General features: G+C 38.2%; 1 protein-coding gene across 12 annotated transcripts in view; it reads left to right on the top strand.

Annotated features, from left to right (window-relative positions):
* RUFY3 (RUN and FYVE domain containing 3) overlaps nt 1-21,781 on the top strand; it is a 79,417-nt gene that overhangs the window by 19,278 nt on the left and 38,358 nt on the right. For 9 of the 12 annotated variants that reach the window (XM_043544721.1, XM_037896695.2, XM_037896692.2 and 6 more), the window contains exon 2: nt 19,933-20,106. In XM_043544721.1, the coding sequence (XP_043400656.1) occupies nt 19,933-20,106 (174 nt within the window). Of the gene's footprint in view, nt 1-4,375; nt 4,430-8,188; nt 8,220-19,932; nt 20,107-21,781 lie in introns of those variants that run through there. The other 3 variants (XM_037896694.2, XM_037896701.2, XM_037896697.2) reach the window with 2 other exon arrangements.

The raw sequence follows: 21,781 nt of genomic DNA, 5'->3' as shown, positions 1-21,781 counted from the left end.
CGTGTAGTGGGGGTTTTTGAGGCTGTGCAGTGCTATGGAATATCACTACTTTTCCCCTTGTGTGGTCTTTTTGACCAGTTTGTCACACAAGATCTTATGTTGTCTCTTCTTCAAAGCATATAGGCCAAGGGAATGAGTGAACTTCTGGGTTTGGGAAAGCATTCTGCTAAAGTGGATGGCCACAATGGTCTTGGGCATGGGCACTGGCATTATAGTTTCCTGGACTTAACATATTTTAAGGGGTTTCTATCTCAACCCAAGTCTGTCTTCATCATAATTTCAATTTTTAGAAAACTGTACACAGCTATGTAACATTTCTCATCACTAATTGCTTTTTAAAAATTGGTATGTTAGCAGTCAACAGAGCTGTTAGAAATTTATTGGACACTGAGTCCCTTTTGGGTTTTTTAAATCTTATTTGCTTATGAAAATGCAGCTTTTTTAATGCCTAGTATTTTCTGCTTTTTAAGAATTTTTGCTTAAGGCTGCTTCTCATACAGGAGAACATATGTATGATCAAGTTCCATTATTAGCTGCACTACTTATTATGAGTTTTGGTATACGTGGCCTTTTAAGTATTGTGTCTGCTTTGGAATCTTAGAGGAAAAAAATTGCAAATTTGAATGATCACCCCCAAAAAGGCAAAGGTGGGACAAAGGATTGTTTTAATGTAAATCTATGCGGTCCCTTCAGGAGTAGCCACCATTTCATCAGGTTCTTCATAGCAGAAACGAAATGGTGGCACAGAGGACAGCTGCCCTGTCATATACACACTCTCTCTAATTGCTTGTACATTTCCTTACTCATTCAGTCAATGTTTATGAACACTTTTTAAGAAAGGTCGGGTAGATTTATTTAAAATCATCCTTATACACTGGACAAAACGGTCATTACAAATTGTGTGAAGTAACTAAAGGAAAATTTTAAAAATGCAGAAGATTCTTTGACACTAGTGTGAAGATATTGGGAGGGGGGAAATATTTCTAATGAATGCAGTACTGGGTGCTGCAGAGGAGCCACTCACTGACTAGTAGGCAAAGTAGATACATTAAACATACACACATTGTCAGAGATAATCGTTTGTGTCTGGGGGTTGCTTCAGCTCATACAGCCTGTTAGTTTTCTAATTTTTTTTAAGCAACATGCATGTGTGTTCTGTGGCACAGTAACTTTTATCCCACACTTCTTCTGTGTTGTAAAGTAGCAACACCTCTCTGATTTGGAAAATAGATGAAGATAGACTTAGTTACAAATAATTTATTGTATTCATAACATATGTAAAATGTCACTGTATTTTTCTCCTTAAAACACAGGCAGCATTGCTACTTAGGTATATTAGATGGTTTTAATATGAATCTGTCCTTAAAGCTTTTTTCTTCCTGCACTTTTCCAAACAAAAGCTTCACAGTACACTTATTTTTATGTAATATTACAAATCCATAACATTAGACTTTTCAAGATTTTAATTTGACTGTGAGAACTTTTTTTTAAATTTTTTTTGCAGTCTTGAACTGAAGTCTTTATCTTTCTGTAACCTGAATTGGGTTGATATACAGTAATTAAGACTTGGAACACTGTGGTGATGTTGGCAAAAGCAGAATCAAAGTTGGAAATGCTGTAAAGAGATGCCATGAAGATGAAATACAGTCATTTAAAAAATGAATTTTAAGTATTTTCACTTACTACAGCTGTCCCAGCATTCACAATTTTGAGTGTTTCCTGCCTCTATTAAAAAAAAAAAGTCTGTTCCTTTTTGCTGTGTGAGACCCACACAAATGGGGGGAAACTGATAACAAACAGAGTTAACATAGAACCTGACCATACACAAAGTGCTGTCAATTGAACAAGAAATAAAGAGGAAACAAAAACATTTTGCTCTACATTTGTTAAACTAATTTTGGGTGTTACTTGTAATAAGATTTTCGACAAAAGTGTAACTTCTAAGTTGATTCAGTTTCTCTTAGTACCAGTTTTCTTTCACTCGCTCACAAACTTTCTCATGAATTTGGTTTTATGCAGCTAATGGTCCCTTTAGCCTCAGCTGTAAGCTCAACTTTATGCAGCTCCTGTGCTGCTCCCAGCTCTGAAAGTGAATAGGATCAATGCCTATGGTGGTGTGTGAAAAAATTCCCTGGAAATATCTGTGTTTTTGTTTAAAACCCTAGCTCTGGGATGTCAGTTATATGGCTTGTGGGCCAGATTTGGCCCATGCGATGCCCACCAAAAGGTTTCTTGAACCTTCCTTTGAAGTATCTGGTACAGAATACTAGACTAGTTGGACTTCACTGATCTGACCTGATATCATGATTCATATGTTAGAAACTGTTGGCCTTCAGGGATATTTTTGTGCGTTAACAGCTAAAGAAAACAGAAATGTCAGAAGATCACTGCAGGAAGGCACACTATAATATCTAACTTTTTAAAAAGTAATAAATTAAATCTGTTGTTTGTGCAGTCATCAGCAGCCATGTAGACCAGACGATCATAATAGCAAAGCCTAGGGTTTGGTGGAAAATATCTTATGATGTCATGGGTTTTAGATGTGGGGATCCATGGGAAGAGATAAGATTGAGGGAAAGAAAGTAAATATAGAATTGGAGATTCACAAGTGTCTTGTACTATGCTTGCATTAGATGTGGAGGATGACAAAAATCAAAGCAGAGGAAAAGGAAAAAGTGTATTAATAATCTGCTGATGCCTAGTGGACATTTTTCTTCACCATTGTATTTGGAAATTTTTAACATTGTGGGTTTTTTCCTCATTTATTCTTTATTACCATGAACATTTGCACAAAGAAGGAATGAATCTTTGTTTAATCATCTGTTTCTGATGGTGATGTGATTGTGACTCAAAACCTTTGGAATTCCTTTACATGTATGTAAATAAGGATTAGGGAATTATTAGGGGCTGGGGCTGTTCTTTACCTGTGCTTGTAAATCCTATTAATTAACAAAAATTACTAGACCCTTTTATGATTTAAACTACAAAACTGTATCCAATAGATATTAGGCACCTCTTATCTTAAATAATTTCATTATAGAAAGCGTTTCCCACAAATATTAAATTACTGAATGACACTAGCTTCAATACTTATAAAGATTCTGTCCTGTGAAAATGAAATGCAGTTTCACTCCATTACTCTCAATATATGCAACAGCTTTGCTTTAGAATAAGAAAAATGGAACATCTGGAAAATACAAGAATTCTGGTGTGAAACTAATTTCCAAAAAATAATCAGAATGAGCTGTTTAGTTTTAGAATATGAAGATTGGTCAGTAAGAATATGCTATGGGAGATTTTTATCTTCTGCTCAATAATTTTAGGATCTCTATCACATTTTCACTTTTATTTTATATGCAGGGTATGACTGTCTTTGCTATTCACAAATCAACAGTGTTTCTTTGGAGGAGAAGGTTAGCTGTAGCTTTCCGGGGGGCGGGGGGAAGTGGCGGGCAGGAAGGAGATTTTAGTGGAATGTGTACTTTGCTCAGTACCTTGCCAGAGTTTGGCGTATAAGAGGGAATTCAACCTTCCTTACCGTCTAACACCCAATATAACTGCAAGTTTGTGCTCTAGGAAAAACTTAATGTAAGTATGAAGCCCAGAATCATGTTGAGTATATACACTCTTGTTTGATAACTTTGTTTTCTAAGACAGGGGTGTCTTCCCCCCCCCCCCCCCCCCCCCCCCGTGTCCTCCTCACTTCTCTGCTAGGATCTCTACCTCTGCCCACTTGCCTATCAGCAGTCTGCAGAAGTGCATCGCAGATTAAGAGACATTTTAGTTACGGAGATGTCAGTGTACCCTCATTTGTATGACACAGTTTAAACTATGACATGACTGAAGTCATCTTGGACATATCTGCAGCATATTGGAAATCTGAGTTATGGTTCATTCTAGCCTAATTGATTTTACTAAAAAAGACTTACAGGGCTTGTTTTTCATTTGTAGACATGTTTAGGTGGTCATATGGAAAGAGGACTGAGGCAGATGCTGAAGTTGCATAAAGTTAAATATGAGAACGTCAGTACTTAGATTTGTATAGTTCTAAAAAAAAATGTCTTTCTAGTTGGATTTTTTTATTAATAAATGTTTTACAGAAGTGTCAGCCTTAAGGCTTAAACAAACAAAAATCTCCAAACCTAACTATGCAATAATTGCTTTCTTTTCTCTGATAAAGCTTTGCTATATTGCTTTGTGCAGACTAATAAATCCTTTTGAATTGCAAATCTTACTACTGCAAACTGAGTATTGTATTACAGAAATCTCCTTTTCTGTTTTCCCTTTCTTATATCTTGATTTTGATTCTTTCCTTTAGATCATGGCTTGCATGACATTTTATCTTTCTTTTCCTTTCTTTTTGCTGTTTGCAAAGACTCTTGGGAGGATTTGACAGATTTGGTGGAGCAATTGCGTGATGATACTGAAGGTGCGTGCCACACCAACATCTTTCAGCTATTATTTCCTCTTTTAATTGGCTTTGAATGTGTTACTTTGATCCTGAGCACCAGCTACAGTATTCTTTTGCAATGACAATAACTGTGGCTCTGCAAATATGCTTGTCTGATTGAACTGGGTTCAAAGCCTAAATATACCAGACTAGTTGCTTTCTGGTGTTGATGTGTAATTACTACTGTTAGGGTTCTAAAGAAAATATCTTCAGTCACTATAAGCATATGTGCATGTATTTTTGAGTTTTACTTATTTACATTTTGAAAGGATATTGTGAAGACTTTTGGTTCCAAATTTGCTCTAACTTGACATTGGTCCCATCTGGATAGTCTTGCCTTCTAAATTCTTTGTTAATTTATTCTTTTTAAAATAATGGAAAAACAAAAAGCAATTGATATTCCTTAGTAATAAATTAGTATCTACCACGCCTCTCAACCAGCGACAGTTCCTGTGTGTAAAGACTTAAAATGAAGATGAGACAATTATGGGAACTGTAAAAGATGTGGGATTAACTTCTTTATCTTGATGTATGCTGTCTTTGGCTGTCATCTTCATGAGCCAACAGTTATATTACCTCTCCCACTTTCTCTCTCTAATGTCCTGGGACCAACGTGGCTACAGCAACACTCTATACAACAGTTATAATGTAAATTTACAGGGTAGAGCAATATAAATCAAAGCAGTTTTAAATAATTGATTAAAATCACTTGAATTTTAATCAATTGTGGATTTATGTCATGTTGAAGTTTTGTAAAACTAACTTGAAAACTTGTGCTATTATATAACCAAACTAATTACAAATTCTTTTAAAAAATATAGTTGTAGGGTATCTTCTTTGAATGTTATAAAACAGCTATAGGCAAAACCCAAAATATTAATATTTTCTTAGTGGGTAAAATCTTTGTCACTTAAAACAAAATTGCTTCAGTGTTAATTAAATTTTTTTAGACTTTAAATACCTTAGCACAATAATTGTGAACTCTTTTATACGTACAGGCCAAGTTTTCAAAACTAGGAGCCTAAAGTTAGGCTCTTAAGCCCAAATTTAGGCACCTGAGAATGGGATTTTTAAATGTACCTAAATGATTTAGGTGCTCAGGTCCCATTATCTTCAAACTGCAGACCGTTATAGAGAGGTATAGCCTTGTTGAAGCATTTCAGCTTTCTTGACTTGTGGAGGCTCAGTATATTGGAAGGTAATGTTGGTTGCAAATATAGGAGAGGCTGATTGCTTATCAATGTTGTGTTTTGATTGAGTTTGTGGTGTTCTTATAATAAGGATGTTAATGAGGTCCTGGATTAGTCTTTTACAGCATAGGTGATGATTTTAAGTGTGAAATCTACAATCTGAAATTCTACTAACAATTAGGAAGCTAATTAAAGAAACATAAAATATCTAGTTTAGCAATTTAAGATTATAAAATGGGAAGAAAGTAAAGAGCTCTTTACATGTAAATAAAATATCTTATTTAAATAAGAAAAAAATATTTTTTATAAACTGCCAAGATTTTTATCTTCCCTGATAATTTATAGTAGTGAAGGCAAGATACCAAGGCAAGCTTGATGAGAGATGGATATATATATTGTACTTACACACTTAAGAGGCTCTTCTATATATCAAATGTAACAGTGGGGTTTTTTAATTTCTTTTTTGTTTGTTTTAGGAAAATATTTAGTTATTGTAAATGACCCAAAATATCAATAGACATTACAATTACATTGACTTGATATGTATAGGTACATATCTTAATACAGAATTTATAATATTAAGTAACATATATTGATCATTGTTCTATCATTAACATTTCCCTTTTTAAACAAGATTATTTAAACACAAACTCAATGTGCACGTGCATATATGTGTATATATTATCAGTGGTTCTCTACTAGGGGTATGTGTATCGCTGGGGGTACTTGGAGGTCTTCCAGGGAGTACATTAACTCATCTAGATATTTGCCTAGTTTTACAACATGCTACACAAAAAGCACTAGCGAAGTCCGTACAAACTAAAATTTCATACAGACAATGACTTGTTTATACTGCTCTGTATACCATACACTGAAATGTAAGTACAGTATTTATATTCCAATTGATTTATTTTGTAATTATATGGTAAAATGAGAATGTAAGCATTTTTTCAGTAACAGTGTTCTGTGACACTTTTGTATTTTTATGTCTGATTTTTTAAAAGCAAGTAGTTTTTAAGTGAGGTGAAACTTGGGGGGTACTCAAGATAAATGAGTCCTGCAAGAGTACTGTAGTCTGGAAAGGTTGAGAACCACTGTATTATACCATTGATATATGCATTGGGGGTTGGGGGGAGTTGAACATTTTCCTGAGGAGGGGATGGGGTGAGGAGGAGAAAAGAAAGCTAATGGGGGCAAAGGGGTTAATTCAGTTATCCTTTGTGTATGTCTTCCTTGACTATCCTCTAGGATTACTGTGTCTACATCAGAGTATCTCAATTATTTCAATATTTCTGTTGTATTGTTTTCCTGTGTAAGGTATACTAAACTCCTTTTTAAAAAAATGTTCATGTAAGGAGTTCCAGATCATGTAAATCCTTTTAGCTGTCCGGAAAAGTCAGTTTGAGGCACAAAAACATTTACAGACTACTTTTAATGATGTTAATAAGGCTTTCTGTTAAAATGTTGTATGCTTTTGCTTCTAACTGCGTTGTATTCTAAATACAGCTGTGCCTTCTCCTTGTTATGGGAAAAGTATCACACTTTAGCTTTAAAGTTATTTAGATTTTGAATGTATTTCCATGGAGAGGATATTCAAGGTCACCTGCAAAGGAAAAACATTGTTTGTCTGTTTTTTCATCATGATGTAAAAAAGAGAGCCTGTAGTTTGGGGGGTTTCTTTTGCTTGTTTTTTTCCTGAGAAGTATTAGAAAGATCAAGATTGTCTCTTCTCCTCCCTGCCGCTCCTCTTCTGTTTTTTGGAGGAAAGACTCCTTGGGTGACTCATGTATAGGGAGCTTTCCTGGTCCTTAACAGAAGAGGTTGCTAAATCCTTAACAAATAATGTTTGGGGTTTTTTTCTTAAGTGTCCAAATAAAATAGATGTTAACAAAAAAACAAATTAAAAAAAACTTTTTTTTAAAAAAAAAAGTCTGAATAAAAATTACTTCCCCTCTAAAAAAAAATAAAAAATCAGGGTTCCTTTCTTTAATATTTGTGCTGTTATCTTGCCAGTTTTCCAGTTCTCCTAGTTGTCCAGAGTAGACAAGACTTGAATTTATAATGTAAAAAAAGCAAGAAGGAAGAAAAAACTTTTTGCAGAAACATACTCTGCTTTCAGAGTAGCAGCCGTGTTAGTCTGTATCCGCAAAAAGAGGAGGAGGACTTGTGGCACCTTAGAGACTAACCAATTTATTTGAGCATAAGCTTTCATGAGCTACAGCTCACTTCGTCGGATGCATTGAAGTGAGCTGTAGCTCATGAAAGCTTATGCTCAAATAAATTTGTTAGTCTCTAAGGTGCCACAAGTCCTCCTTTTTTTTATACTCTGCTTTGTTACATTGTAAAGAAACAAGTTACAAGCCTTTTTTTTTTCTTTGCAGGTCAACTTTAAGAGAACTGCTTTGCGTGTATGGTACTCTGAGCATTTATTCCCACTTGTATTCCTTTTCCTTAAAATGGCAGCCAGTGAACTGTAACACTTGATGAAAGATTAAAACTGAGAGCATGTCTACATGAGGACCGCCAGGAACGTTAAACTGAATTAACTGAAGTTGTGAAGTGGATGCTCTCATTCACAAGTAAAGTGGCGGTAGTTCAGTTCAGTTTAATCATCCTCCAGTAAATTTAAGGCCACTTTACACCTATGTGGTCATTCTCATTCATAAGTAATGTGCTTTAACTTCACACCTTTAGTTAATTCCTCTTTATTTTGAGTTGGCTTGTCTATGTGGGGACCTGAGAGACGCTGGATTTTATAACTTTCTTTTAACTCTGTTACAGTTATTACTGATTTTATTTTCCATTACAGCTACCAGAACTTTGCATAATATTCTTCCGGAGAGATTGTCAGTACAGTCTCAATTAGTTGAGATTCCCTGTAATTTAGAAGTGTCATGTCCCTGAGTCCTCTTAATTACACTGAAAAATTTATTTGTCCAAACTTATCTGATGCCCTTCATTACTTCTGTAAAAATGAGGTTGTACTGTAATTTTCTAATGCAAGCTCATCTTCTAAATTATTTTAGTGCATTTTGAACAAGCCACTGATCACTGCTGTAGAATGTACATTGTTAACTGGCAGAAATTGTATTTGGAGGCAGATACAAGATGTAGAACTGCAAGAAGCTGAGCACATTGAGGGAGGGATAAATGAGCTCCTCAAAAAGAGAGACTGCAAATTTATACTTTCTGTAAAATTTCCCCTATCTTGATGATTCACTGTCTCCTATAATGTTTCCAGGGGGCTTTACACACCTTTGGAAATTCTGTTTATAAACTAGCAATGGATGTAGTCTCTCTAGATGCACTTGAAATTATACCAGACTTCGAAGTTCAATAGTTTGAGCTGCTAAAATTAATTGGTTGTATACAAATGAGTCTGGATGCTAACTGAGGTTTTGTCTACACTATGCAGCTTTTAGTGACACGGCCTTGTTGCAAAAAGTCGGCTACCGTAAACGCTGTTTGTCGTTACTTTTGCTGACAGAATACAGTACTTCCACCCCCTACAAGTGGGATTTGTGTTATCAACAGGAGAGCCTTCTGTCGATCTAGCACTGTCTATACTGAGGGCTAGGTTGGCTTAACTATGCCGTTCAGGGGTGTGGATTTTTCACACCCCTTAGTGACGTAGTTAAGCTGACTTGATTTTCTAGTGTAGACCAGGCCCAAGATAGAACGTGATATTGTCTGTGGTGTGGGGCTTGTTCACTTGGCAAAAATAGTGCTTTGCAAATATGTAATTGGGATAAACCAATAACACTTCAAAATATTTACGTGATACAGCTTCCATGTCTTTTTGAATACATGGAAATAGTCTTTCCAGTTTTTGGTTAAGATTCACCCTGTACGTTTAGAGCCTAGATGAAATTTAAGGGAGCATTTAAAAGTATTCTAATGAATGGGAGTTACCCTAAATAGATTAGATCACATTGACAGAAACATCCCATGGCATTCTGTATTTGATAAAGCTTCTAGTTTAATATTTGTTAATTTTTCAAAATGAATTTAGCTATAGAGAGAAGGGAGAAATGCAGTCTGGGTCAAAAGCACTTAAGTCCCTTTTTCTAAATTGACTTAAGTCCTTAGGAGCCTAAATTACATTGACTTTCTGTGTGACTTAGGTTCCTGAGTGCTTAAATCACATTTGGAAAAACTCATGAGCCCTTTTGGTGCTTTTGAAAATTTTTATCCTCTGCGTCACTTAGCTTCTCCATGGAACAAGATGGAGAGAGGCCTGTGGTGCATCCAGTTACAGATGAAATATGGGTTACCCTTGACATATATTTTACAAGACTAAAAATACAGAGTTTGCAGTCTCAGGGAAGCAGTGTGATTGGCCAGACAGGCTATTTTTGAGGTTCCCTGTATTGTGGGATAATCTGTCCGCAACTCCAGTTCATTTATTCTGAGCATTACTACTGGCACCCAATACTCAAACTTAAATATTGGTACCAGAAAGAGGTCTGTTCTGTGGAAGTTTCCACTTCTAGATTATAAAATCATCTGAAAGTATATCTGAGAAAATTTAAGGTGAAATCCTGGCTGCGTTGAAGTCAAAGGCAAAACTTCAGTGAGGCCAGAATTGCATCCTTACTGTTTGCTGCTTCTTATGTATGGTGAAAATCAAACAAACAGCTGCTTACAGTGATAGTGGCAGTATGAGAGAAGTTGCAGAGTACTTGGGTTAGATCTAAGATCCTGAAATATATATGTAGTGATTTTAGCTAAACTATGCTTCTTGTAGCTTAAGCAGTCATTTGTGTTCCAGCATGAACTGTAGGCAGTTCCATAAATCCCTCTGGGTGTTTTAGTTACATGAAAACTCTCTTCCCTTAAACTGCATGCTAAGACTGTAGGTTCGAGTGTTGAACACTGGAACAATGTACAGTATGTTATGTGAATTGAATCTATTCCGGGGGTTTAAATAAGATAGCAATAGTAGCAACATGTTACCTATGAAGTTGTCCTGTATGGTTTCTTTGATTTTTCCATTAGCAATTTATTTGTGTTGTACAGTCGAACCTCAGAGTTATGATAACTAGAGTTATGAACTGACCAGTCAACCCACACCTCATTTGGAACTGGAAGTACGCAATAAGGCAGCAGCAGAGACCCAAAAAACCCACAAATGCAGCACAGTACTGTGTTAAATGTAAACTTCTTTTAAAAAAAAAAATTGACAGGGTAAGGGAACTGTCTGTGCTTGTTTCATTTAAATTAAGATAGTTAAAAGCAGCATTTTTCTTCTGCAAAGTAAAGTTTCAAAGCTGTATTGAGTCAATGTTCAGTTGTAAACTTTTGAAAGAAAACCATAACGTCTTGTTCAGAGTTACGAACAACGTCCATTCCCAAGCTGTTCGTAACTCTGAGTGTCTACTGTAAATAGAATCTCTTTTGGGTAATTGCCTTGTTATTCCGTCCTAATTTGAGCAATGGATTCAACAAAGTACTATGACATGACAGTTCAATATTGCAGTAGTGCTTTGGTATTATACTGGGATATCACTGAAAGAACTTCTCTTGTAGAGCAACTGTCTGATTGCAAAGATATAAGCTTCTGTTTACCTACAATAGCTTTGTAATCAGTCATTCCCAGTGATGGGAAAGGAATTTAAAAAATTGTGATGATTTAATGAGATTTAAGTAAAATGTAATATATTCATTCCATATAGGGGGTGGCTCTTTAAAGGAACTTCACATCTTGTTCGGTGGTGAATCATAGAACTGGAAGGGACCTTGAGAGGTCATCTAGTCCAGTCCCCTGCACCTGAGGCAGGACTAAATATTATCTAGACCATCCCTGCTGGGTGTTTTTCCAACCTGCTCTTAAAAGTCCCCAGTGATGGAGATTCCACCACCTCCCCAAGCAATTTATTCCAGTGTTTAACCACTCTGACAGGAAGTTTTTCCTAATGTCCAATCTAAACCGCCCTTGCTGCAATTTAAGCCCATTGCTTCTTGTCCTAGCCTCAGAGGTTAAGAACAACAATTTTTCTCACTCCCCCTTGTAACAACCTTTTATGTACTTGAAAACTGTTATCATGTCCCCTCTGTCTTCTCTTCTCCAGGCTAAACAAACCCAATTTTTTCAATCTTCCCTCATAGGTCATGTTTTCTAGACCTTTAATCGTGTTCGTTGCTCTTTTCTGGACTTTCGCCAATTTTTCTACATCTTTCCTGAAATATGGCACCCGGAACTGGACACAATACTCCAGTTGAAGCCTAATCAGTGCGGAGTAGAGCAGAAGAATTACTTCTCATGTCTTGCTTACAATACTCCTGCTAATATATCCCAGAATGTTTGCTTGCTTTTTTTGCAACAGCGTTACACTGTTGACTCATATTTAGCTTGTGGTCCACTATGACCCCTAGGTCCCTTTCTGCAGTATTCCTTCCTAGTCAGTCATTCCCATTTTGTATGTGTGCAACTGATTGTTCCTTCGTAAGTGGAGTGCTTTGCATTTGTTCTTATTGAATTTCATCCTATTTACTTAGACCATTTCTCCAGTTTGTCCAGATCATTTTGAATTTTAATCCTATCTTCCAAAGCACTTGCAACCCCTCCCAGCTTGGTATCGTCCACAAACTTTATAAGTGTACTCCCTATGCCATTATCTAAATCATTGATGAAGGTATTGAACAGCACCGGACCCAGAACTGATCCCTGTGGGACCCCACTCGTTATGCCCTTCCAGCATGACTGTGAACCACTGATAACTACTCTTTGGGAATGATTTTCCAACCAGTTATGCACCCACCTGATAGTAGTTCCATCTAAGTTGTATTTCCCTAGTTTGTTTTTGAGAAGGTCATGCAAGACAGTATCAAAAGCCTTACTAAAGTCAAGATATACCACATCTACTGCTTCCCCCATCCACAAGGCTTGTTCCCTGTCAAAGAAAGCTATCAGGTTGGTTTGACCCAAATTGTTTTTGACAAATCCATGTTGACTGTTATTTATCACCTTTTTATCTTCTAGGTGTTTGCAAATTGATTGCTTAATTATTTGCTCTATTATCCTTCTGGGTACAGAAGTTAAGCTGATTGGTCTGTAATTTCTCGGGTTGTCCTTGTTTCCCTTTTTATAGATGGGCACTATATTTGCCCTTTTCCAGTGTTCTGGAATGTCTCCCATCTTCCATGACTTTTCAAAGATCATTGCTAATGGCTCATATATCTCCTCAGGCAGCTCCTTGAGTATTCTAGGATGCATTTCATCAAGCCCTGGTGAATTGAAGACATCTAACTTGTCTAAGTAATTTTTGACTTGTTCTTTCCCTATTTTAGACTCTGATCCTACCTCATTTTCACTGGCATTCACTATTTCAGACGTCCCATCACCACCAACCTTCTTGGTGAAAACCAAAACAAAGAAGTCATTAAGCACCTCTGCCATTTCCACATTTTCTGTTATTGTCTTCCCCCCCCCTCACTGAGTCATAATGGGCCGACTCTGTCCTTAGTCTTCCTCTTGCTTCTAATGTCTTTGTATATATATGATGAATATGTATGTATAAAGCAGTACATCACCTGTTAAATTCCCAGGGGAGGCAAACTATAAGAATCCTGTCCATCCTTGATTTCAGAATGGATTTAAATAGTACAAGTCTGTTTCCTGTAATTAAAACATTGTACTTATTTTATGAGTATTTAGAAAATTAATGTAAGGTATTGTTTATTATCATTTCCCAGAAGCTAACAAAAGGAAGTATTCAGAGATATTAACTTTGTTTTAATTTCAGTCGCATGCAGTATCTCTTTATAATGAACAACACTATTCTATTTCTGGCTTTTTTTTCTAAACTCCATTTTTAGTATAGGTGATTATCCTCTACCTGCACTGTCAATTTTATGAATTAGCAATCTGCGCAACATACAAACTAGGTGAATTATTATATTAAAATAATAATAGTTTTGTAAAGGCAATCTGTAAACCTTATTCACTAAAGTAACTCCTTTTATTGAAGTTTGGCCTTCTGTGAGAGTTGAATTCTTAAATTATTACTTTGAAGTTAACTAAAATATATTAAAATAAATTACAAATGGATTTTGTTTGTTGCAAATTCCTTGTTGTCATTCCTTCCATGTTCCAGGATCAAAGCCACGGTATACTTGGAGATTTTACACTTAGTGGAATAACAGAACATTACAAGAAAGATGGGTTATTTTATCAGTCCATCAACTTCTTAGGCAGGGATCCAGAATAAAAACTGACTGATGTAGCTGAATTTGACTTTTACTCTGGAGACTAGAAATAAAAGAACCTATTACGACAATCAGTTACTTCCTTAAATGTGTTTTCCAGAGTATAAAATAAACCTTGAATGGGTATTGTCATAAGACTGTTCACATGCATACCAAGGCTTCCTTTTATTCCTTTCCTACCATTCAGAAAGGAAAACAAAAATTTCCTAGGAACTTTCAGCAATGGAATCCTAAACTTTAGGCTTTCTTAATAGTGAGTGTTAACTATTATTTCTTCCTTTAAAATAAATCCAGACTGATTCGTCGTAACTTAAATATTCTTCTCTCAATTCTTCAATGTATAGTAGTAGATTTTCTGAGCTTTGAGTTTTAGAAGAGAGGATTTTTTTTATTGTGCACACACAGTTTAACTAGGAAAAGCAGAGCTTCTTTCTCTTTCCTCATCAGTTAAGTTCTGCATTACCTTATCAAATTCCTGATCGAAATAAAAATTCACTCCGTTCTTTGAAAACACTTGTTCCTTCTGGTGTCTCGCTGCTGACCTTACTAAGTTCATGGTCTCCTGAGCTGCTTATCTGGTCAAACCACCTCATGGGGATTACGTAACACTTTGCAGTACAGAGGAGTATGCTTTATATTCAATTCCAGATCTTTAGCTGTAGTACTTGTACCTCAGCATCTTGAAGAATCACAGTTACTGTAGGGTAAGTAACCGTTCTTTATTTCTGACATCACTAACACTTCCCTTCGATTGGGAAGCTCAAGACTGCATCGATCCATCCAAAGTAAGGAAGGCCATAGACTGAAAAATATTTCAGATATGTGGCTTTGTTTTTCGGCATGTTAATGTTCTTCAGAGAGTCTGCGAAATGTTTGTAGACAGTCAGTGCTGGGGTTGTTGTGATAGCCTCCAATCCAGGCTCCAGGACCAAAAATCCAAATGCCAACTAAGAACATTAAGAGTCTATCACATGTTTCTACTAAGCTTTGCTCCCTTTTGAAAGTAATTTTGATGGAAGTAACAATAGTGAGGAAAAATAGTGCATGTCTGGTGGTGTGTGAAGTAAATTACTGTATAATAGCTGCTTTTTCCTTTTGTATGTGTGAATTTAGTACTTGTGAAAAGTGTTAGCTATGAAACCTTATACCCACAAAACAGGTCCAGTACAGGTAATGGCAGTGCATATGTATCCTCCCCAGTTCATAGGTGTAATTCAGCCCTGACATGAAGAGAACATCTTAGGGTAAAGAGGTAATTTGGTTCCTATGCCCATTCAATTACTGTTGTGCAGTAAGGGTCAGTTAGTACCTATTGCAGTGTAGACATCTGTCCACTGGGAATTGGAGTGAGATCTGCTAATCCTTAATGTTAAGAAAAAAACAAAAAAAAAAATACTTAAAAACGTTCTGAATGAATGGAGTTATTAGGTGCAATGAAGTGTACAAACCCCACCCTGGAGAGGAAGGGGACAAGGAGGCTGCTCTGGGCCCACATCACACCTGCAAGGCATGCACTAGGTGGTGGAGGAGCTTAAAAGGTGAGCAGAGTAGCTCACTTGCAGGAAGCCAGTGGAGGTGATCGATGCTCTGAACTCTGCAAAAGGAGCACTGTAGGAGGCCCAGCTGCCAGAGCTCCTGTCTACTGATGGTCTGCCCAACTTGCTGAAGGAAAAGGACTAGATATTTGCAAAGTTTAAGACTTCTTCGATTTATTTTGTTTTACATGTCTTTGCTGTTTCTTGTTGCATGGAACTCCAGAGTGCAGGACTCAGTGACCTACCTTTGGACACTACACTGGAACCCGGAGAAGAGGGCAGGTTCAGGTTCCCCTACCCACCCCCATTGGTCTGGAGACAAAAAGTCTCTCCCTCATATTAGAGACTGAGGACCAGAATACCCGACATTCTAGAGAGTCCCGCCTCTGGGAATTTGGCCATGTGAAGCCCCTTGTTGGTCATCAGAACTAGCGTTTTTTGGATTCTTTACATACCCTGGAAGAGATGGACGCAGCTTGTGGCCCAGCTAGTAGAGGTCTGAGTCTCCGAGGGGCCAGATGACTGCAGGGCTGGAGCAACTATCAAGAGTGGGACACCAAGACAGAAGAGCCCCTGTAGTGCCTGATCGTTAGGCAGCACCTATGGGGGAGCAGAGCCTTTCACACTAGTTAACGTGAAAAATACATTTGCTCTTTCATTAACAGGTCTGTTCCATACCAACATTCCTGGAAGTGCATCGATTACTTTGGTGTGCTATGGTGAATTCAAGTTGAATTTTTGTTCTGTTTACTTCATGGGCAATTCCAGTTCCCATCGTTATCCACTGGTTAAGGGAAAAATGTGAAATATGGTTTTCCCCTCAGATTTCCTCTTCCTTTTGAAGTAGCATGAAATTTGGAATATTAATGATATGCATTATAAGAGAGGAAATAATGTTTTGGATTATGTTACTACTGCTTAGGGTTTTTCTATCCAGGTACTTAAATGGCTTCCATCACATACATAGCTGAGCAGCTGTCAGGTATTTAAGTATCGAAATATATAATCTTGCTTCAGTTTCAAATATTTGTTTTCTTCACTTGCTTGCTGAATATGTGCATGCTTCTGTAGGGCAGAGTACCATTCTGTATAGACACTTAGTGATCCTCAGCCCTGGTCTATACTAGGACTTTAGGTCGAATTTAGCAGCGTTAAATCGATGTAAACCTGCACCCGTCCACACGATGAAGCCCTTTTTTTCGACTTAAAGGGCTCTTAAAATCTATTTCCTTACTCCGCCCCTGACAAGTGGATTAGCGCTTAAATCGGCCTTGCCGGGTCGAATTTGGGGTACTGTGGACACAATTCGATGGTATTGGCCTCCGGGAGCTATCCCAGAGTGCTCCATTGTGACCGCTCTGGACAGCACTCTCAACTCAGATGCACTGGCCAGGTAGACAGGAAAAGAACCGCGAAGTTTTGAATCTCATTTCCTGTTTGGCCAGCGTGGCAAGCTGCAGGTGACCATGCAGAGCTCATCAGCAGAGGTGACCATGCAGAGCTCATCAGCAGAGGGAACGGGGGCCTGATGATATGTACCCAGAACCACCCACGACAATGTTTTAGCCCCATCAGGCATTGGGATCTCAACCCAGAATTCCAATGGGCAGCGGAGACTGCGGGAACTGTGGGATAGCTACCCACAGTGCAACACTCCGGAAGTCGGCGCTTGCCTCGGTACTGTGGAAGCACTCTGCCGAGTTAATGCACTTAATGCACTTAGAGCATTTTCTGTGGGGGGACACACACTTGAATATATAAAAACGATTTCTAAAAAACCGACTTCTATAAATTCGACCTAATTTCGTGGTGTAGACATACCCTCAGTCATTTCTGCCACTAGGTCTATTAAAACTGCTAACAAATGTGGTGAATGGGTAGACTGCATACCAAGTGGCAAAGGGTATGTCTACACTGCAATGAAGAACCCACAGCTGGCCCGTGCCAGCCGACTCAGGCTCGTGGGGCTGTTTCATTGCAGTATAGACTTCCAGGCTGGGGCTGGAGCCTGGGCTCCAGGACCCTCCCACCTGGTAGGGTCCTCAATCCTGAGCTCCAGCCCGAGACCAGAAGTCTACACAGCAAAGAAACAGTCCTGTAGTCCGTGCCCCAGGAGCCCAAATCAACTGGCAGTGCCAGCCACGGATGTCTAGTTGCTGTGTAGACCCACCCCTAGTGCACATAGAGCTTTATAACAGGTAGAATGTTACAAAGAATGGAATCCCTTGCCCTGGGGATCTTTTAGTCTAAAATCATGTGTACAATTCAAATCAGAACAAACACAGTGGTGGTTGATCATTATTGTTGGAAAGCTTTGCAGAAAAGATGTATTTCCAGGAACATTTTGAAGCAGGAAAGAAGAGTGCTTAGGGACATGAGTTAGTTGGCATGCAGTTCCAAGTGAAAGGAACAGCATGTAAGAAGGCAAAGAGACAAAGGAGTAGTTAATGGGTGGAAAGTAGGCAGCTGGAAGAGGGAGTGTAAGAGCTCATCAAGGAAGTGATGTTGGCAGGAAAGGAGTTGTGAAACATGTGATTGCTTTTTCCCCCTATTAAGGCACTGTCTGTGCTAAAATATAACAATTGAGGGACCCAGTTACAATAGTGAAAGTAATACCGTAGACAGGACTGAAACCCATACGTGGGGTAACGCTTTAGCAATACAGATTTCCTGCGTAGTGGTATGTTGCAACTTTTCATCTTTGTCAGGACAGGGACAGTCATGTCATACGTAGGCTCCCTGGCCTTTTTTTTTTTTTTTTTAATTATAGTGTGGATGTTGCTATAAAGAGATGGGCAGAGTGACAAAAAACAATACTGTTTGATTGGCATTTTGGATGGGTTGGAAGGAGAAGAGGAAGGTAAGGGGAGGCCTGAAAACAGGAAGTTTTACTAGTTGAGGTGGGAAATAATTTGTCCATACTCTGGTTCTAGCAGTGGGAGGAGAGTCCGTCTCATAGACGTTACGGTCAGAAGGGACCACGTGATCATCGAGTCTGGCCTCCTGCACATCGCAGGCCACAGAACCTCACCCACTCACTCCTGTAATAGACCTCTAGCCTCTGGCTGAGTTACTGAAGTCCTCAAATCGTGGGTTAAAGACTTCAAGTTACAGAGAATCCACCATTTACACTAGTTTAAACTCGCAAGTGACCCATGCAGCAGAGGAAGGCAAAAAACAAAACAAAACCTCAGGATCTCTGCCAATCTGACCCGGGGATAATTCTTTCCCGACCTCAAATATGGTGATCACTTAGACCCTGAGCATGTGGGCAAGACCCACCAGGCAGATACCTGGGAAAAAATTTTCTGTAGTAACTCAGAGCCCTCTCCTTCTAGTGTCCCATTGCCCACAGTTGGGGATTTTTGCTACTGGCAGGCACCAATGGGCCACATGCCATTGTAGACAGTCCCATCATACCATTTCCTCCATAAACTTATCAGGCTCAGTCTTGAAGCCAATTAGGTTTTTTTACCCCCACTGCTCCCCTTGGAAGGCTGTTCTGGAACTGTCTTTGGTTATAAGATAGAATGAAAGGCCTGAATACAGTGGGGATGGAAAGGAGGCATCAGAGATTGACAGCAGTTTGACTAGTTGATGGTCACAAGAAGGATGCATGTTAGTAACATTGGGGTGATGGAAAGAGTTTTGAGTGGGAAGCAACTCAGTTTGGGTTGTGTTGCAGTTGAATTAACAAGAAGACGTCAGAGTTGGAGATGTGAGACAAGACAGAGGATGATAAATTGGTGGATAAATCCTTAAGAGGAAGAGGAGCATGTTTGCAAATATCAGTAGTGCTCAGAGCAAACAGGCTTTTTAAATTTTAAACAATTCTCTTAAGTCTCAACTGTGTGGTGCTTTTGATTATTCTACGTGGGCTTAAATTGGAGCTTGAAGGATCAGCACAGTACCACCCCGAATCCTTGCTGTTCATATTTTGTTTTCATATGTACAATATTTTGCTTTTTTAAAGAGAGTCATTCTCCTGTATGTGTGTCACTTAAAGTTTCTGAACTGAATTTAGAGTTCCTTGTCTTTGAGAGAAGAGCAAATTACAAGCAAAGTACTCTTGGCATTTAATTGCCTGCCCTTCTTCTATTCACTCTTTTCTGGATGCAACAAAGGTACAACCTCCTTCCAGATTACGTGAGTCCTTAGAGCAAGTGAGGCTGTCATGACATTTAGTAATGCATTATAAGACATTAAGTAAACTATTAATGAATGTCTTCCAACACTGTTCCTTTTAAGGTTCATTTAACTAATTCAATATCTGGGCAGCATCAGCATGTGCCTGGTTATCTTCCTGTCTGTATATAGTTTTCCAACTTAGCCAATACATTTTTTTAAAAAGCCTTTGGTCAATTCCGATAGAGAAAATTTTCCTCAATTAAAAGGCCTGAATGGTGTGCCTCAGGTTAAACTGGGCCACTGCCACTTGAAAAATGTAGCCCTTAAATTCCTTAGTTTTGAAGACCAAGGAAATAGAAAGATGATTCACTGTACTTAAAATAACTCTTGTTACCAAATACTGTCTTCTGATTTCTTCTAGATCCTAATTATCTCATGGCTAATGAACGCATGAACCTGATGAATATGGCTAAACTGAGTATAAAGGGGTTGATTGAATCAGCACTTAATCTGGGCAGAACACTGGACTCTGACTATGCACCTCTTCAGCAGTTCTTTGTAGTGATGGAACACTGCCTTAAACATGGCTTGAAAGGTAAGAATGTTACTCTAAATGCCTACCTGACTTCTCCTGTGTTGTGTATAGGGGATATGAATGCCAAGGATAGTCATTTTCAAAATCTAACTTTTTAATTGTAGGTACCAAATCAAACTAAATAAGACCGATACTATATTCCTACATTTTTCTTCAGTAAGCTCGTAAAATGTACCAGTTTTATAGGTAAATAACAGTACAGTCCCTTTGGAATTATACATTGCATCCTATGTGATAAATTAATCAGTCATGATTGATGATGTTATGGTGAATGCCAAAGGCATTCATTCCCATCAGCTATTTATTCTAGTAATAATAATGAAAAAATTGATCCTTAAGAAGCATAAGGACTGATGTCCTACAAAGACATGGTGTAAATGAAAATGACTTCAGAATATCATGTATTATGGAGTTTTGATATGTATATGGAGTCCTTGTAGTACATAAAATAAAATGGACTGCTTCTCCAGCATACCTGGGATATACTCAGCCACAAGGGGGACAAGGATTCTTAGGAGCCTTTACACTACCTTTTTGCCCCTCTGAACCTGGGTACTGCCAGGGCTGAGCCAATCCCCATTGCAAGTTTGAGTAGCTTCAAGACTGCTCTAACTGATGCCAGTGAATGCCCATTCCCAAGGGACTGTTCTGCCAATCAGGATTGCTCAAGTGCTTTGTGCTCCAGACTACCCACCGTGCCAGCAGGGCCAGAAACGGCTGATGCTGGACTGGCTACATCATCCCACAGTTAGGAGAATCCTCAGCTGCTGTTGCAAGGCAGCTTTAAAGTCCTCTTGTCTCTGCTGAAGTGCTGAGGATCTGACACAGTAGATTCCAGCACCTGATAAAAGAATACATTTTTTTCCTGCACCAAGCCAAAGAATTTGTGCTGTGCTCCTCAAAGGAACCAACACGGATGTGTTATTTTATGTGGTATATGTAGGTCTTTTTTTCTTAACGTTAAGGAAACGGTTGGACTGGTGATGTATTTTTCAAGCCACTGTTTAAATTTACTTTTTCCAAAACCTAAATCCCAAATCTTCGAAGGTGTGTACGCAATTTTGTGTGTGCCAGACTTGCATAGTGGAACAACATTGTGCGTGCATACAAGTATAGATGTGCACAAATCCAAAATTACATGCCCAGTTGGCAGTTTGGCTTTAAAAGCCAACATTATGAACTACCAGCACACTGTGTTGTTTTAAGTGAGCACTTTAAGTACATTACATGAGTTGAATGATCATTTGATTAAAAAAAAACTTAGCTAAAATGACCCCAACAGAAAAGACTTAAGAATTCTGAAAATAGATAGGAGAGGGATTTTGGCTTCCCTTTCATGGAGGGCGTTGCACAGAAAAGACCGTAACACTGGGAGGCCTAGCGTCTGGTCTGGTTTAAATATAATCTTGGAACGATGAACAGAGTCAGTCCATTTGATTTCATTTGACCTGTGATGTCATAAATTGCAAAAAAAAATCTGCTCATGGGCATAATCATGTGTAAGGAGTGTGGAGGGTTGTCTTTCACAGATTCTTGTAATTTTTAAACCAATTTTGTTCAATGTGCAGTTGACTAGGAACTGTTGCTGAATGATTGGTGAGAAAATTACTTCCTCAGGAAACTTATGATTCCCTAACTTTCTGTGCCTCCTCATGCATTAGAAATGTAGAATTGT

The sequence above is a fragment of the Chelonia mydas genome, chromosome 4, assembly GCF_015237465.2.
Source record: "Chelonia mydas isolate rCheMyd1 chromosome 4, rCheMyd1.pri.v2, whole genome shotgun sequence".
Taxonomy (NCBI): Eukaryota; Metazoa; Chordata; order Testudines; family Cheloniidae; genus Chelonia; species Chelonia mydas.
Note: the sequence above shows the minus strand (reverse complement) of the source record. Positions and strands in the feature narration are given on the sequence as shown.